General features: G+C 40.5%; 2 protein-coding genes across 5 annotated transcripts in view; one reads left to right on the top strand and one right to left on the bottom strand.

Annotated features, from left to right (window-relative positions):
• Positions 1–552: 552 nt before the first annotated feature.
• Positions 553–15,892, bottom strand: MGME1 (mitochondrial genome maintenance exonuclease 1). Of its 2 annotated transcripts, none has more exons than XM_002925072.4 (5): positions 15,746–15,892; positions 14,512–15,095; positions 10,404–10,620; positions 2,090–2,222; positions 553–1,718 (listed from the first exon to the last, which is right to left on the bottom strand). In XM_002925072.4, exons 2-5 carry the CDS (start codon positions 15,023–15,025, stop codon positions 1,545–1,547), a joined length of 1,038 nt encoding a protein of 345 aa, XP_002925118.1. In that variant the 5' UTR covers positions 15,026–15,095; positions 15,746–15,892; the 3' UTR covers positions 553–1,544. The 2 variants fall into 2 exon arrangements, with proteins under 2 accessions (XP_002925118.1, XP_019661340.1); XM_019805781.2 differs by having other exon boundaries at positions 15,714–15,886.
• A 126-nt stretch (positions 15,893–16,018) lies between these two features.
• Positions 16,019–18,767, top strand: part of SNX5 (sorting nexin 5) — a 28,653-nt gene continuing 25,904 nt past the window's right edge. The window contains exons 1-2 of one of the 3 annotated variants that reach the window (XM_002925076.4): positions 16,023–16,170; positions 16,416–16,498. In XM_002925076.4, the coding sequence (XP_002925122.1) occupies positions 16,448–16,498 (51 nt within the window). In that variant the 5' untranslated portion in view covers positions 16,023–16,170; positions 16,416–16,447. Of the gene's footprint in view, positions 16,171–16,415; positions 16,499–18,767 lie in introns of all 3 variants that reach the window. The other 2 variants (XM_034641935.1, XM_034641936.1) reach the window with 2 other exon arrangements.

The raw sequence follows: 18,767 nt of genomic DNA, 5'->3' as shown, positions 1-18,767 counted from the left end.
TAGGAAGCCTGCCTGGGGATTAACTTTGGTTGTTCTCATGCAACCTTGGCTGCCTGGTCAGACTCTGAGGGTCTTGCACGAAACTCTTCATGCCATTAGCTTGGGAGAGTCAGTGCAAAGCAACAGGTCCAACATGCACTTCTATGAGCCCTAGAGAACTGTATTAAAATGCAGTCTTGCGGGGCCTAGTCTCCTAAATCCTGGAGGGATTTTTTCCAGTGTGGAAAAATCTGCTGTTAAAACTTTTAAAATCTCCCTTGATTTTTGACTTTGGAAAGGCCAGGCTACGTGACTATCTGCTGTTTGAAGAGAACGCAGAGGTGTGTATTAGTGAAAGGTCCCTTGCAATCCTCCTCCCTCCTACCTGAAGCTTACTTTCCTTGCCAGGTGACCATGGCAGAGGATGCCTCCTTCTTTTACGCACTTATGGAGAACTCATGCCAAAGCTACTGGGCCAGTGGCAAAACTGTGAATTCTGCTTCTAAATACAAAGTCTAAACAATTTCCAGGTTTACGAAATTATAAACACACAAATCTAAAAAGAAACAGAACCAACAGCCTCATTACTTTACTCATGTTATATTTTATTTCTTGTAATTAATGGCTAAAGAAAAAAACTAATTGTAGCACCCTATTTTAAGACCACAACTGTAACTTAAATGCTATCCCATTCCATAAAACAGGGAGCCTTCCCCCAAAGCTATAGTGGGCATTTAAGTTTCCCGATCCCAGTGACAACTAATACTTTTTATTACTTATCAAATACACAAAAAATTACTGTTCCCCCAGCTGAAGAATCTCACAAATGATACTTTTTCTTTATGTACATGGTTCACTGACTCAAACCAGAACAGAGCTACTAAAATATCCATCATTACAAATCTCAGACTGGGGTCTGGCTACTCCTGGGGGTTATTTACTGGTATGCTAAGGGGGATTGTCAACCATATGAAAATGTTCCATCTTTCCAGAGAGCAAAGTTTACTTGAGGCTAAGGAATCACATTAAATATAAAAAAATAAATTTTTTCAAAAAGGGTAAATGGAAGCTTTTTCCCCCAAATGAAATATATAGAAAACCTCAGCATATAAAACCAGTTTTAGGAAACCACGTTGGCAGGAGGAGTTGGCCCACGTGATTTCTCCCTCCACACACAGCGTGGGGGCATGTGACCCCTTCCCTCCTGGGGTACCCTGGGGAACTTCTTGCACGCCAAGCCTCACCCTCCAATCTCAATTCAAGGACTGGGCGTTCCGCTCAGGATACAGAAGTTCTACAGGGGAGTCCAAGAGCCACCAACGCTGTGCGAATCCTGCTTCCCTTTTTCAGATAAACGATAGACCATGCTTACTCGTGCTTCTTCTATGTGCTCAAGTCTAACCCTTAAAATCTAAACTTTTCTGGCTTTTCGATCTTTTTAGTGGTAATACATTTCAACAAATACTTCCACTTGGGTTATGTAGCTCTCAGATCCTGTGCCATCTCTACCATAAACAGCAACAGATCTTCCCAAACTGTAAGGAACTACTGAATGTTCCCAGACATCACTCTGTCCCCTCATCTGGTTTCTGAATATTCTGATTCTTTTCCTTCTTTGTATATTCTTCTAGTCGAAGAAGCCACTTGGCCCAGTACTGGGAACAGAGCTCAGTGTCCATGAAATGTGGGTGGGCGGGGGATCCATCCTTGTAGGCCACCACAATTAAGCCACACTGAACCTAGGAAGAAACACAGGGCAGTTGCAGCATTTATACAGTAGGACCAGAGTTGAGGTTCATTTCCTTCTTGCTCTAGGGCAAACTCAGAACAAAACAATCTATAGTAATATCTCCTAACTGCTTCTAAGAGGGGTTGATGAAAGATGGCACCAGGATACATAAGAACACAAAGATGACAAGTAAGATACTGAAGAATGGACTGTAAACACTAAAGCACTATTAGCAATGACAGAAAGCTCCGACGGGGGGAAGTGCTTTTTAAGGTGGTAGAAGGACAAGAAACAGAGCAAGCAGTGGGACACAGACAGAATAAAAATCACAAGGAGTGAAGTAGCCATGGCTTTATGCAAGTAGAGGCTCAGTGTCCTGACCTGAAAGCTATAGTTGGCATCATTATTTATGGCACCAACATAGGCCACAACCTGCAGCGGGCTGTCAAATGTATTTCGAATATAAGGTTTCGGTTTCTCCGATGTCTTCCAATCAATCACACACAGCTTGCCCCTAAAGAAAAACCAAAGGAAGTCTTCATTGGTAATAGTTCAAACTAAGAAACTCTAAGAGGTTAAGCCTCTTCTTAGGTGTGGTTTACTACTTATCGCTCAATGGCTGTTGCTTCTGTTCTCCACTTTCCAAAAAGACAGCTGCTCTGAGCTTTACTTCTGAGAATTAGAGAAGTGTGATGTTCTCTTTCCTCTGAGTTCTATATTCAGGTCAGTAATGTGCCTGTCAGGGGTAAGATGGGAAATGCTTCTGGAAGCATACCAGTGAGAGCTACAGGGGTGGACCCATTGAAGTACTGGGGGATTTTCCCACAGTTCCAGTTTCTAAACTATCTCAAAAGTCCTCTGGACCTCCACGGCCTTGTTTCCTTAATAGCTGACACGTGAATTGGAACTATGTCTATCACCATCTTAGTTGATCTTATTTCAAGTATCTATCAGGATGAACCACAGGAGACCAGTAGCAAAGTCCCTATCATAAAGGACAAAAGCATCATGGTGCTTCAGAGATTCTCTTGCTCAGAAACCAAAGCTGGGGTTCAGATCTATCAGCATTTAATAGGCACTAATTATATGCAGAAATACAAATAAGAAGACTTGCTCCCTGCCCTGAAAGTTTACACACAGGGTAGGGTGTCTTACTATTAGGGATATTCGGAAAATAAAAAAATTCCTGCCACTTAAAAAAGTCAAACAACTAGTACATTCCTCCCCATTACCCCTCATCCAGTGGGATTTTATACTTGCCAAGTGCAGATATCAGAAGAATCACAGGGTAAGCAGACTGATAACTGGTTACTATCTGTTCATTCTGTCTTTCATGAACTTCAATTTCAAAACCAGCATTTTAGAGGGAGATTTTGTATAAAGTATGTATGTTACTCACCTGTCACCATAGCTCTACAATTACAACTTACACAAGGTATTTATAAAGTCAACCTAGAGTAGCACTAAAAGAAATAAAATGCAAGCTACATGTTATTTCAGATTTTCTAGTAACCACATCAAAAAAGAAAACACAGGTGAAATTTTAATAATTTGTTTAACCCAACATACCAAAAATATTATTTCATTGTGTAACATAAAAAAGTTATTAATGGGATCCTTTACATTCTTTTTTGTACTAAATCACTGAAACCTACTTTGTATATTTATAGCATACCTCACTTTAGATTGGCCACACTTAACTATTTAATGGTCGTATGTGCCTAGTGGGTAATCTCTTGGACAGTGCAGGTCTAGAGGTAGTGTTGCTGTCTCTGTCAAACTTTGCAATATTACAAAATAATTATAACCTATGCAAATGAAGAGAAGGCCCCAGTATTCCCAGGGACCTTCATAGTTCTCAACCTGGAATAAATCAAAATACCCTAAAAGAAAGACTTCTGACATGGATCACTGTTTCTTGCAGTGGGACTCAATCCCAGGACCCAAGTTGAAGCCAGACACTTAACCGACTGAGCCACCCAGGCATCCCTCAAATATCCAGTTTTCAACAACAACAAAAATCACAAGGCATACAAAGAAACAGGAAAGTATGGCCCATTCGAAGGAAAAAAAATAAATCAACAGAAACTATCCCTGAAAAAGATGTGATGGCAGTTCTACTAGACAAAGACCTTTTTAGTCTTAAAGATGCCCAAAGACCTCAATAAAGGTAAATACGTAGGCAATTATCAAAGCGAGCATTTTTGTAACAATGATTTGTAACTCCACTTTTTGTTTTCTGCAGCTCTTTTTTTAAAACTTGAAGCAAGCAGAAAAAATTATTGCTCTTCGGTTGGTTGATCATACAAATCTTGATCAATGTTTAATGAAAGCACTGGTTCATTATGTTCTTCCAACTCTGCTCAAGTGAGCTGCCCCATCAGAGCATTAACTTCAACTAGTGTTTTGCCTGAGTCTGCTGCTGTATCCTTTTGATGGGAAACATCTTCACTCTTATTTTCTATACTCATTCTCATCTCTTTCTTTTTTTTAAGAGAGAGCGTGCAAGCACGAGCGTGGGGGGGAGGGGTGGGGGGAGAGGGGCAGACTCCCCTGAGAAGCAGGGAGCCCCATGTGGGGCTTGATCCTAGGACTCTGAGATCATGACTGGAGTGGAAGGCAGACAGTTAACCAACTGAGCCACCCAGGCGCCCCACTCATCTCCTTCTCTAATTGCTCTCTGCAGTTCTCCTAATCCAACTTTTTCTTCCATTCCCAACTCCAGCTGGAATATTAGCTGTTGCTGCTGAAACAGGAGGTCTTCTGACTTGAGTCTCTCCATCATTTCCTGCCCCATCAGAGCTAGTTCTCATTCATGCTCCAAGTTGTCCATTTTGTCTCAGTTGCCCCACAGTCACATTTCCTTGTATTTGTAAATCCACAATACTATACATTCTATTGGATCCATCAAATTCTTGCCACTTCTGGAAGACCCTAAGGCAGACATGTTCCAAGGTACTTCTGAAGATATATTGACTCCCTTTCTAACTCTTAACCTTAACCTGCCAGCAGCATCCCATTGCTGGCAATGAGCCATGCACCTCAGGTACCAGAGACTGCATGCAGCAAAGAGGGAGGGGCCCATGGACAGGTGACTGGAGGGTGAGTGCCTTGTTTTCTACATAACTTAAGAGATTAGTAAACCTAAAAAAAATTATGAGTTTATGTTTTGGGGCACATAATATATAAAGACAATTCTGTGACATCAACAACTGAAAGGGACAGGGACAGAGTTGTGATAGAAGCAGTTTTCGTAAATCAACTGAAGTTAAGTTGGTACAAATTCAAATCAGAGGGTTATAACTGGGATGTTAAATGTAATTCCCATGGTAATCACAAGGAAATTGGATATAGAATATACACAAAAGGGAATGAGAAATTGAAATGTTTCACTACAAAAAAGGAAACAAAACACAAAAGAAGACAGCAACATAAAGGAAATGAGACAAAAAAGCTATAATGCCTATAGAAAATAAATAACAAAATGACAGAAGTCTCTCCTTATCAGTAACTAATTTAAATGTAAATGGATTAAACTCTCCAATCAAAAGACAGAGATTGGCAGAATGGATAAAACACATGATTCAAATATATGCTGTCTACAAGAGACTCACTATATACTCAGACACAAACGGGCTGAATGTCAAAAGACAGAAAAAGATATTCCATGCAAATCATAACCAAAAGAGAGCAAAGGTGGCTCTAACAGCAGACAAAATAGTCTTTAAATTAAAAAAGACAAGATAGGGGCGCCTGGGTGGCACAGTGGTTAAGCGTCTGCCTTCGGCTCAGGGCGTGATCTCGGCGATCTGGAATCGAGCCCCACATCAGGCTCCTCTGCTATGAGCCTGCTTCTTCCTCTCCCACTCCCCCTGCTTGTGTTCCCTCTCTCGCTGGCTGTCTCTATCTCTGTCGAATAAATAAAATAAAATCTTTAAAAAAAAATAAAAAAGACAAGATAAAGAAAGACATTATGTATTAACAAAAGGTTCAATATCAAAAAGATACAACAATTATAGACATTTATGCACCGAGTAACAGACTAGCAAACTATATGAAGCCAAAACTGACAAAACTGAAGGGAGAACTACAGTTATTTTTTTTAACTTTTATTTAAGTAATCTCTTCACCCAACATGGGGCTCTGACCCTGAAATCAAGAGTCACATGCTCGTCTGAATGAGCCAGCCAGGTGCCCCAAAAATACGGGTCTATAATAATAGTTGGAAACTTCAATACCTATTTTCAATAATAGACAGAACCAGCAGAAGGAAGTGAGGAAATAAAGGACTTAAAACAACACAATAAACCAACTAGATCTAATGAACATAGTATTCTCTAACCAACAACAGAATACACACCTTTTCAAGCATACACAGGACATTTTCCAGGACAAACCATGTATCAGGCCATAAATTAAGTCTCAATATATTTAAAAAGACAGATATCACACAACGTATCTTCTCCAATCACAAGCTGAAGTTAGAAATCAATAAAAGAAGTAAAACTGGAAAAAAATCACAAATTTGTGGAAATTAACATAATCAACCAACCAAAGAGGAAATCACAGGGGAAATTAGAAGATACTTAGAGGTGAATAAAAATGAAAAGACAGCATACCAAAACTTACAGGACACAGTGAAATTAGTATTAAGGAAGCAATACAGCAATACATATTTATATTCAAAAACAAGGAAGAATTTGGGGCATCTGGGTGGCTCAGTCGTTAAGCGTCTGCCTTTGGCTCAGGGCGTGATCCCAGGGTCCTGGGATCGAGCCCCACATCAGGCTCCTCTGCTGGGAGCCTGCTTCTTCCTCTCCCACTCCCCCTGCCTGTGTTCCCTCTCTCTCTGGCTGTCTCTCTGTTAAATAAATAAATAAATAAATAAATAATTAAAAAAAAAAAAAAGGAAGAATCAAATCAATATCCTAACCTTACAACTTAAGGAACCAAAAAACAAAGTAAACCCAAAGCCTATAGAAGGAAATAAAAGCGATTAGAGAAAAGACAAATGAAATTCAGAACAGAAAACCAACAGGAAAAAAAACAATGAAAATAAACACTGGTTTTTTGAAACGATCAACAAAATTGACAAACCTTTAGCTAGATGGACTTAGAAAAAAGAAAGAAGACTCAAATTACATAAATCAGAAAAGAAACTGGGACATTACTACTAATTCTACAGAAATAAAAAGGATGAGAGCACTATGAAAAATCATATGCCAACAAGTTGGATAACCTAGATGAAATAAACAAATTCCTAGCAACACAAAACCTACCAGGACTAAATCAGGAAGAAAGAGAATATCTGAACAGCTCTATAATTAGAAAGATTTCATCAGTAATCAAAAATCTTCTGGCAACTAAAAGCTCTAGACCTGATGACTTTATGAGTGAATCCCACCAAATTTTACATAACTAATACCAAAGCTAAACCTTTTCCAGAGAAATCGAAAAATAGAGAACTCTTCTTAACTCATTCTATGAATCCAGCATTACCCTGATACCAAAGCCAGACAAAAACACTACAAGAAAACTACAGAATAATAATCCTTATGAACACGGATTGCAAAAATCATCAACAAAATAGTAGCAAATCAAATTCAGCAACATATTAAAAGAATTATACACTATCACAAAGTGGGCTTTATTCCTGGAATGCAAGGATGGTTTACCACACAAAAATCAACCAATGTGATATATTTTATTAACAGAATGAAGGAAACCACTTATCTTAACTGATGAAGAAAAAGCATCTGACAAAATAAAATACCCTTTATGAAAAAAAATACTCAACAAGCTAGGGATAGAAAAAAAACTACCTCAACATAATAAAAGCCATATATGAAAAGCCCACAGCAAACATCGTAATCAATGGTGAAAGACTGGAAGGTTTTCCTCTAAGATCAGGAACAAAGCAAGGCTGTCTACTTTCACCCCTACTATTCAAGACACTCAATGTTCTAGCCGGAGCAATTAAGCAAGACAAAGAAATAAAAAAGCATCCAAACTAGAAAGGAAGAAGTAAAATGATCTCTGTTCACAGATGAATGATCTTTTATGTTAAAAACTCTAAAGAATCCACACAAAAGCTGGTAGGACTATATAAATAAATTCAGCAAAGTAGTAGGATACAAATTCAACACACAATTCAAGTACATTTCTATACATAAACAACGAACAATATGGAAAGGAAAGTATAAAAACAATTCCATATAATAACATCAAAATGAATAAAATACTTGGGAATTAACCAAGGAGACTAAAGACTTCCACAATGAAAACTGCAAATCGTTGCTGAAAGAAATTAAGGACCTAAATGGAAACATGCCCCCTGTTCATGGACTGGAAGATTTAATACTGTTAAGATGTTCATATTACCCAAAATGATCTATAAATTTAATACAATCTATAAAAATCTCAAGGACGATTTTTGTACAAATCGAAAACCTATCCTAAATCCACATGGAATCTCAAGAGACTCAGAAAAGCCAAAACCACCTTGAAAAAGAACAAAACTGGAAGACTCACACTTGGTAATTTCAAAGCTTACTAAAAAGCTATAATAATTAAAATAGTATGGTACTTGTATAAAGACAGACACATAACCAATGGAAATCAATAGCCCAGAAATAAAACCTCACATACATAGCCACATGATTTTTGACAAAGGTGCCACGTATACTCAGTATTGGGGAAACTGGACATCCACATGCAAAGGAACAAAGCTGGACTCTTACCTAACACCACATACAGAAATTAACTCAAAATGGATCCATGACCTAAAGGTAAGACCTAAAACTACGTAAAACTTTTAGAAGAAAACATAGGGCCCAAGCTTAACGACAGTGGATTTGGTGGTGATTTACTACTGGATGTGACACCAAAGGCACAGGCAACAACGACAACAAAATAAACAAATCGGCTTACAGGAAAAACTTTAAAAATTGTGTAAAGCACAAGGATAAAGTCAGTCACAAAAAGACAAATACTTTGATTCTACCCACATGAAGTAGGTAAATTCATGGAGACAGAAAGTAGAATGATGGTTGCCAGGGGTTGGAAGTAGGGGAGAGTAAGTAATTACTGTTTAATGGGCACAGAATTTCAGTTTTATAAGATGCTTTGCCCTGGAGGTAGATGGTATTGATGGCTGTGCAACATTATGAATGTATTTAATGATACTCAGCTATATACCTAAAAATGGTGAAGTTCATGGTAAATTTTATGTTACATGTATTTTGCCACATTAGAAACCTTTTTTAAAGAAAAAGTGGAGATGGGAGACTTACTTTTAGTAGCTTCGGTTAACCAAACACATATATTACCTATTAAAAATAATATTATTATTAAGTAATAAGCTTTATTAATTTTCAAAAATATTCAATGGGCATATTCTCAATGTCAATGCTTTCCACTTAAAGAGAAGAAAACAAACATCAGTACTGTGGACAGCACTGTGAAGAGTTTGGTGTCAGGAACTTTTTTTTTTTTTTTTAATAAAGATTTTATTTATTTATTTGAGAGAGAAACCAAGAGAAAGGGGAGGGTCAGAGGGAGAAGCAGACTCCCCACTAAGCAGGCAGCCTGAGTCAGGATTCGATCCAGGGACTCCAGGATCATGACCTGAGCCAAAGGCAGCCACCCACCGACTAAGCCACCCAGGCACCCTCAGTATCAGGAACTTCTGGAAGGCCTTGAGTAGAACTGATTGTGTGGCTACCTTGGTTAATCTAAAGGGCAGCTAAAAATAGCCTATTAAATTTCTAGGCACACAGGCTCTTCTCAGATATGACGCAGTTATAGCACAAAACTAAACAGTTTTCAGACTAATGAATATTGTCACTTTTTTTTTTAATTTAAATTTTGACTAGAGTTCCAAGAGTTACACTCACAGGTTTTTACCTATCCCAGTGTGTCGCCCACATCCTTTTTTTGGAATAGGGGTAATCTGCAGGTTATATCTCCCCTTGGAAACTGGAGTTAAGGGGGGAAAAACAGTAACAGAGCAGCAATTTAAAAACCACAGGAAGCTTTAGTAAGCTCAGAGTTCCTATCCATGTCAAATACCACCTGGAAGTCAGGAAAAGAAATGATTTTCAGGGCTAACAGATCAAGGTGCTATTTTTAGGGAAATGGGAAAGAAAATGCGGGAATCAAACTGGATCTCTTTTTAAGATTTATTTCAGAGAGAGAGAGAGTGAGAGCGTGCATGTGTGTTGTGGGGGGTTGGGGGGGATAAAGGGAGAGGGTGAGAGTCTTAAGCTGACTCCACACTTAGCACACAGCCCAACCCAGTGCTCAATCTTGGGACCCTGAGATCAAAAGCAAGAGTTGACCACTTAACCAACTGAGCCACTTGGGTGCGCCATCAAATTGGATCTAGTGGTTAGTAGCTTGCTTGGGGGTAGGGAAGGAGGAACATGCTGGATATTGAAAAATTATACCTTTTCTCCACCAAACACATTGATGCTGGAACACAGATTTACAAGAATTATGAGGCTCTTCCTCCTGTATCTGTCCTTACCTCCTGCCCCATACCCAATTCTTTTATGTATCATAGAGGTTTTGACTTCACAGGGCTGTACCTTGAAGCAGGAGTTCAGAGGAAAAAATAGTGTTTGACAGGCATCATCTGTTCCGCCCCACATTACTTTACCTCCACACTTTGATAGAACAAAAATCTAATACTTACTGATATTCAGCCACACAGTCCAGTAGACCTACATACTTTAAGGTCTCATGTTGAACAGCACTTTCAAGAGCTCGCACTCCACTGACATCTTTCAGGATATGCTGGACACTTTGGATATATCCAGATTCGAGATTCTCATCTCTCTCTTTCAAGTCCCCTTGGGGTGCAAGTATGCTTTCCAAGGCTTTATGGAACCGTTTCCCTTGTAAAAATACGTCTGAAAAGAAAATCAGGGGAAAAAGAAAAACAAGAACAAAGCTAGTACTAAAAAACAAGTTACTTTAAAACTTCTGAACAATAAAATTAGAAATTATGTAAGTTACCTTTACATGACAACTGCTAAGGTCACATGTTAGCCTCTTGTGAAATCTAAGAATGCACTTTGAAAAGGAAAGGGACTAAAATAGTTTGAACAATAAAATGAATTAAAATAAAGAATTTCTAGAATTAAGCCAAAGCTACAAGTGAAGATCTGGGGACAACAGGACCACACTGAGTGTACCACATTGTGAATTTAAGTATCCATTTTAGTAACCTAACTGCTTATGATAAATAATTATTAGAAAGTTAAGGAACTGTGCTTGTTCACAGTTCTTTTTACAACCAACACTGAATTAATGAACATAGGTGGGGGAATCCTTTTGCTAACAGGCTTAATGAATGGCAAGAAATAAAAATCAAGGCATATACAAATTAAAAACAAATTGGATGTTTTGGAACTTTGGGGTGAGAGAAAATATGTAACACTCTTCTGTACTTTTTTTGGGGGGGCTAAACCTCTTAAGACATTTGCTCTGTCCGGAAATTTTTCCTCATATGCTTAAAAAATTTTTATGTATAATTGACATATGAGATTGTATTCGTTTCCGGTATACAACATAATGATACCTGTATATCCTCACACAATTTTAAGTTAAGAAAACACAAACAAGGGGCGCCTGGGTGGCTCAGTCGTTGAGCGTCTACCTTCGGCTCAGGGCGTGATCCCAGCGTTCTGGGATCGAGCCCCACATCAGGCTTCTCCTCTGGAAGCCTGCTTCTTCTCTCCCACTCCCCCTGCTTGTGTTCCCTCTCTCGCTGTCTGTCTCTCTCTCTGTCAAATAAATAAATAAAGTCTTTTAAAAAAGAAAAAAAAAGAAAACACAAATCCAAGAAATTCTACATACTCACTTCACCCTTGATGAGGGAAGGAAACAAAGAGGAGGCATTGTGCTAAGCAGTGGCCTTAGTGCTTTCAAAATACTATTTAACTTTCAAACACAATAACCCAGCAAGGTAAGACTTGTTCCTCCCAGTTTAATGAGTGAGGGATACACAATGCTGTTAATTTGCCCCAAAGCGAAAAGGTACACTAGCAGCCTGGCACCAGAGTCCATGTTCAATTCCAGTCCATCACACAACAGAGTGAGGAAGGCAAAATTAGGGACCATCATTTAGAAATACACAGAAGCAGAGTAGAAAATATACATGCGTGGAGACAGACCCATTGAAAATGAGGAAAATCTGATCTAATAAGTTAACTTCAAACCATATATTACATTTGTCAAATACTATTTTACGAAGATTTTGAAAGGTCAGTTCTGCCATCGTCAAAAAATGGACTCACTTCTGGGAAATTACTTGGAGAGTTCAATGAAATGCAACTAAGAACTGAGCTATTACACTCCAAATTTACTTGGCTCAATTGGACTTATTAGCATATGAAAGGCCTACAAGAAATTTAAGACAGATGGAATTAAAATCTAGGTAAAACTACAGCATTCACCTATAGACAATCTTAAAGCAGAACACAAAACATGGTCAAAAAAGGGAAGAAAACAAACTGCTTTATCAATTGCCAAGCAAATAATTCCTTCTCCACTGCGGACTTAACCCCTGGCTGGCCTCTTCACATATAAGAGGCAACAAACATGGGAATCTGGATTATAGGATCTCTTAGATTGTAAGGCTCAGAACATTAAATATGACTGAACTTGTCTAAGTAAATTTTACATTTTATTATTATTTTTTAAAGATTTTATTTATTTGAGAGCAAGGACGAGCAGGGGAAAGGGGCAGAGGGAGAAGCAGACTCCCCACTGAGGCAGGAGACCGATATGGGACTTGATTCCAGGACCCTGGGATCATGACCTGAGCCGAACGCAGACGCTTAACTGACTGAGCCACCCAGGCACCCCTGTCTAAATAAATTTTAAAAGGCACAAAATTTATTGCAGATAGCACCAAGTTAGAATATTCATTCAACAAATTAAAGGAATGAAAGTGAAATGTTTTCAAGTCCCAGTATATAAAGTGCATTAAAAAAAAAAATCCATCAGTCTCCAAGATTCTGACAAACTGGCAGGATGGGTAATATTTTAAGATTAAAAAGTCACAGCAGCAATAAACTGAAAAGATAAACCCCACCCCTTTCCACTATGATAAACACTTAAATATAAATCCAGGTCAGACTTTCTTATCCTTGGCAATCTTCAAAAGGTAAACTTCTGGTTGAGAAATTGACCAAATGTTGAGAATGCCAGCTCTGGGCACATCTCCATGCTCTTTGGAAAGAGCAGGTAGAAAGGAATTTATCAGTACAGTATTTTAAAAACTACCTCTCCTGAACCACTAATCAATTTAGTGGGTTATGACATGCTTTTTCTTCTTCCTTTCTTTTTTACTGGTAGGGGGAAGCATGACACTAATCCTCATGTGATTGCCCCTTACGAAAAAAAAGTGATTCTGCCTGTTTCTTAGAATTTATCCTGAGTTAACTGAGAAACACATCAGAGTAATAATCTAGATAACAAAGTTGATTATATGGAAAACAACCAGTTTTATCTCTGCTTGGGACAGTGGAGCACCTTCACATTCCCAACAGAAATTCCTTTCCTTTATCAAGCGGGTTTCCAGAGTACTTTTTTACTTTGTGCCAAGGGCTACAAGTCCTAGGTTCCCAAACTCCTAGCAGGTTTCTGCCTTTACTTTTCTATCAGTGATTTCAGGATTCCCACAAACTATGATATTCCAGGTTTAAGGAAAATCAAAAACAACTTCCTATGAGGAAGCAATGTCAATTCTAAGTCCTAGTGGTACAAATAAAAAACAGGAGATGCCATTAAAAGATTTCATTTTATGTTGCTTGTTTAGAAAGCAAAGAATAGCTTAGTGGTTGTTACTTATTACCTAAAGGTAGTTAGCTCCTGCATATATTCCTCCCCCCACACAGCTGAGGAATGTTCTAGAGGACCTTGACCATTTTTTGCCACATCCAGGTGCTGTCTATATACTTAATATACGTGACTACATGTTTTATGTGTTAACCACACACCATTTTTTCTAGGATGCCACAAAATAGGTGCATTACTCTTAAAATTAAAAGTGCTCTGTACCAACCACTGGGGTACACTTACTGCTCTCTTGGAAGCATGGGCTAAGGAATGAACAACATAAAACCTAGCTTTAATAAAAGACAATTATATAATCCTGATGAGGACCAGCTAATTCACCTGTGCCAATGGTCTCTCACCTTGCTACTGAATGTGGCCTGTTTGAAGGAAGCTATTCTCCTCACCTAAGAATTTAGTAAATTAGGAGTTGAAAACTAAAGTTTATTTCTTCTCAATGATCAAGAGCATCAGATTATCTCAATTTACCAAAATCTAAATACAAATCACTTGTTCCGGTTTATTCCTACTCTTTAAATTTACATGTCAATGAGGATAAGTAGAGCAAGGGGTATTTACTACATTCTGAATAGAATACCTAGCAAACAAGTAGAATTCCATTATCAGGTGATTGAGTCTTTCCCTTACTCAAAGAAGAAGAAAACAGGCAACTTCAATACTTAAGTCTGTAGCTTATAAAAAAGAATTTTCTGCATCATTCGGTCAAACTATTTGCTCTCTGTGCTTCAGTTTTATCTGAGAAATGAGAATAATAGTATATACGCTTCATAAGGTTGTTATGATGATTGAGTTAATACACATAAAGTGCTACTTAATGCTAATTATCATTCGAAAACAGCGCCTCACTAGTTCAGGTCAAAAAACACCCTCTTTTCACACAGGTGCTCTATATTCTAGAAAACACAGTAACCATATAGAACCAGGATTGAAAAAATTACTTGAAGAATATTCTGCAAAGCCATCCTCTCCCAGTTCCAGAATCATCCGCTGTTTCCACCTCTCCAAGTAGAAAGTCTGTTCTGATGTCATGGTCTGCTGAAGGATCTTGGTCACACTTGGTATTGTATTTCTTTGCAAAGGGATTTTCAAAGGAATTGCAGGAGTACTTGTTGCATTTGGTTTTATGCTTCTGTCTGGATTGAAGAGAGGACACCAGTTTCGTGGAACTTTTGCTTCCTCGTCTTGCTTTGGGGGCTTACACTTACTCACAGGTCCATAGAGTAAATTATCTTCCTCAAACAATGATTCTGGAGTCTGAGCAAGGGCTTTGGATGACAAGACAGACTGTACTAAATCAGAGTACTTTTCTTGGTCCACTTCTTTGTAAGGGTTCACTTTTTTCTTCCTGCTACATGAATAAGAGGAAGTGGAGAAATCCACATGGGCGGTTGGTTTTAGAGAAAACCCCTTTGAACTTCTGAGCAGCCTGCAGATGGTCTGAAACGCCTTCATCTTTAGATGCTTTCTCACTTCCCTCTAGTCTACTTGCAATGTTGAGGGCCTTTTAAAAATTTTTGCACTCCTATTAAAGAGAAAAGTGGAGTTAGATACCAAATGTACGAAATACTTGAACGTCTGAAATGGAAGCTGCATCAGTACGATAAGGCACATTAACCTGCATTCCACTAAGCTTTTTCGACATGTTTGGACAAAGCTATTTCTAAACATTCTCTTTAATAGCCAGAACGACCAGCACTTGTTAAATGTGAAATGGTACAGCTTGGGAGCAAGACGTCCCCAATATTCAATCTGAAGAACGGGAACGCCTAGGAAGGGAACATGTATGACATAGAGAAAAACAGAACGCTACAGTCCGTCCTATAGCGAGCGAACACGACGGTCAAGGTAAACCACTGATCCTTAGATATCAGGCTCCCTGCTAAGTATTCCAGGAGAAGACTTCTCACTAAACTCTCACGCCCTTTAAGGTGGTTGCTTCTGCGACACCATTTACAGACATGAAAATTGAACTTCTGAAGGGTCCCACCAAGAAAGAGCGGGTACGCGGTGTTTAGCGGGGCCCGCCACCGTGACCTCCAGAAGGGGGCCTCCCACTCCGCCCTACGTGTGGAACCACGGTGGGGACAGGACGGCTGGGGCCCCTGCTGTGGGAGTCGGGATTAAGGATAAGACGGCTTACACAGAAGCCCAGCTTACGGCCCGGGTCAGTACCTCAGAAGCCACCAGACTTCACTTAACTTCCAGAGCACCGACAACCTCCCGGGACCCGTACTTTCCTCGGTCCCGCGCTCGGATCTAGAGTTAAGCCCCGCCTAAGGGGCGGCGGTCCCGGCATGCACTGCGGCGCTTACGCCCCGCTGCTAGGCTCTCCTTCACCGCTGTAGACACTCCCGCGATCCTTCCGGAGTCCCTCCCTTCGGGCGTTAGCGCGGGCTCCTCCAAATCGCGCCCTTACGCTCTCACGATATATTCTTTACGTCACAGCCCGTCGCCATCTTGGACTCTGGCTGAGTAATAAATTGCCCCGCAATAGAGCGCGGGCTTTCTTAAGACGTGCCTTGCCGTGCGAGTACCTGTTGCTCCGAGTCCTTGTCGCGGCCCTGCGGTCGGCGATTTCCGCGTGGCCCGGAGCGAGGGTAGGCCACTCGTAGCTTTTTTGCCCGGCTCCAAGATGGACGGCAGCGGGGACGGGGGAGGCCGCTCTGGGGGAGCACGTGGCGCGCCGCTGGCCTTTCTCGGGGCTGCTGGGATGGTGGCGGAGTCCGAAGGCCTCCTGCCGCCGTCGGGCAGGGAGGCTGGCGGAGGCGGGGCCGCGGCCGCCCCTGAGAGGCGCCCCGGAGGCGGCGGCGGCGGCGGCCCAGCCTCTTCTTTCCTCGCACAGCCAGGCGGCCCCCGCTCGAGGCCCGCGTCGCCATGGCCGCGGTTCCCGAGTTGCTGCAGCAGGAGGAGGAGGACCGCAGCAAGGTGAGGCCCTCCTCGCCCTCATGTTCCAGGACGGGAGGCCCTGCCGACCTCCCGGAGCCCCACGTTCCTTCCCCTATCCTTCGGGGGCTGATCCTGCAGCCCTGTTTTTCCGTGAAAGCCCCCCCCCCCCAGCCTCCGCCACGCGGAGGCACCCGCCGGACCCCGCGCTTTTTTGCTCCCTCCTTTTTGAGGGCTGCGGACCCTGGGTGAGAGCCAGCGTCGCGGGACCGGTCCTGGCTGCGCGCACCCGGGTGTCCGGTACCGAGGGCGCGCGGCGAGTCTCTGGAGCTCCTCTCTAGAGACTCGAGAAAGTACTCTCACGTAAAAAGTTGTGAGAACTCCTCTTGGCTTTGTAAGGATTTGACGATGAACGTGAAATCCATTTGACATGCAGCAAATGGCATATTTTGGTCTTGATGCCTTCGAACTGCCCCCTCCCCCCGCCTTGGGAAAGCTTTTTGGCCCATCTACTGGGGAAATTCCATCAAGTCAAATTTGAAGCATGTTCTTTAGAACTTTATAAACGCCAAATGCGACACTGCGGGAATTTTCGTCATTTTTAGTAGGTACTCAAATACTTGTTAAACTTAGTTTTTCTTTCTAAAAACTTACGTGTTTATGTAGGCTATCTCCATGCCCCTTAAATCTTGAGGTCTAAAAGATAACTAATGCAATAAGTTCAGGTTATCTTTCCATTGGTCATTTACGAATGTTAGTTTCGCAATTAATAGAGGCGGGTACGAGCCACAACGTTATGTGCAGAATCATCACCATGGAAGTTTTTCTGACAGAAAATGAGAAAGTCTAAGACTACAAAGTGCTCTCAAGTGTAAGTAACCTGGAAGGCATCTTACAGAGTTCCATCTAACTTAGAAGTCAAAGGCAACCTTTGAACCACACACAGCACGTGTGGAGAGACTATTTTTCATCTAGGAAGTACCGAAGTTAACACACAGCTAGCTGGGTATCATTGCTGCGTTAGTTATTGAAATGCAGCTTTGTGTGTGAGGGTACGGTCTTGACTGGGTATTTACTTTTTTTGAATATTGAAGTAAAGTGTTGGTTTTTTTTTTTTTAACTAAACCGGAAGTGGGAGCTTGAGATCATGATTCTTTCTAGAATACTGTAGGCATAGTTTTTTCTATAGACATTTAGATGCTGAATAGGAATTTTGACAGCAATTTGATTTTTTTCCTCCCCAGTGTGGTACCTCACCTCTTGATCCAGAATCTGTTTTATACGGCTATTTAAAAGGACTTAACTCCTTCAACTGACCTTCCTATTTACTGCACTATATTGTAGCTGCCTTTTAAAGTAATTTTCCCACCACTCTGATGCTCCAGCAGAATTGGAGGACTGTAAAGGCTATTTCCTGCCTGTTTTAGTGGTTACAGGATTATACAGCGTTATTTTTAAGTTACAGAAATCAGGATATAAAAAAGCTTAATAAAATACCACTCTAACTCATGGCTTCGTTTTGGCTTGCTTGCTTTTTTTTTTTTTTTTTTTTTTTTTTTTAAGATTTATCTGAGAGAGCCACAAGCAGGGTGGAGGGGCTGAGGGAGAAGGTGAACAGACTCCCCGCTGAGCAGGGAGCTGGATGTGGGACTCACCAGGACCCTGGGATCATGACCTGAGCTGGAAGCAAACGCTTAACCTTAAGACTGAGCCACCCAGGCGCCCTCATTTTGCTTTATTATGTCTGTGATGCTAGCTAGCCCTGCGCTGTGGATCGAGTCTAGGTGGTTTTCACTGTTCAGCAAAAGGGAGTTTGGGACAAATGTGAAATAACAGGAAGTCAAATTTTGGGCAAACTATTTTCTTGCCATAATACAGCTTTGTTAGTCAGCTGAAGTATTTTACATTTTTACAGAAAATAGCTTAAGTGTGAACTTCTCACTTAGGGATTTACGTGAGGATAGGGGTTCATGGCGTTTAGATCCACTAGTAAAGTAGGGAACATAATTGACTCCTGAGGATTTTTGAATGCTGGTGCAGTGACTACTTTTTTCAGCTTGTTCAGCAAAACTAAAAGGAGTATTGGTTTGTGTCTGGTAGCCTGATATTTCCGTTTAGTTAACATCCGTTAGTTGAGGGTGTTGGGATTTGTCTCCTTTCCCAGAAAGCAGTTGAGGAAAAGAGATAACATGATTAATTTTGTTTTTTAACTCACCCTCTACAGATAGGAAAGATTGTATTTTGATCTTTAGAAAAGTAAGGTTTTACCAAGTCTAGCTTCTGAAAGGTTTAAAATATTAACATCATTTTA

This window comes from Ailuropoda melanoleuca, chromosome 13 (assembly GCF_002007445.2).
Source record: "Ailuropoda melanoleuca isolate Jingjing chromosome 13, ASM200744v2, whole genome shotgun sequence".
Classification (NCBI taxonomy): domain Eukaryota; kingdom Metazoa; phylum Chordata; class Mammalia; order Carnivora; family Ursidae; genus Ailuropoda; species Ailuropoda melanoleuca.
This window is presented reverse-complemented; position numbering and strand designations above follow the sequence as displayed.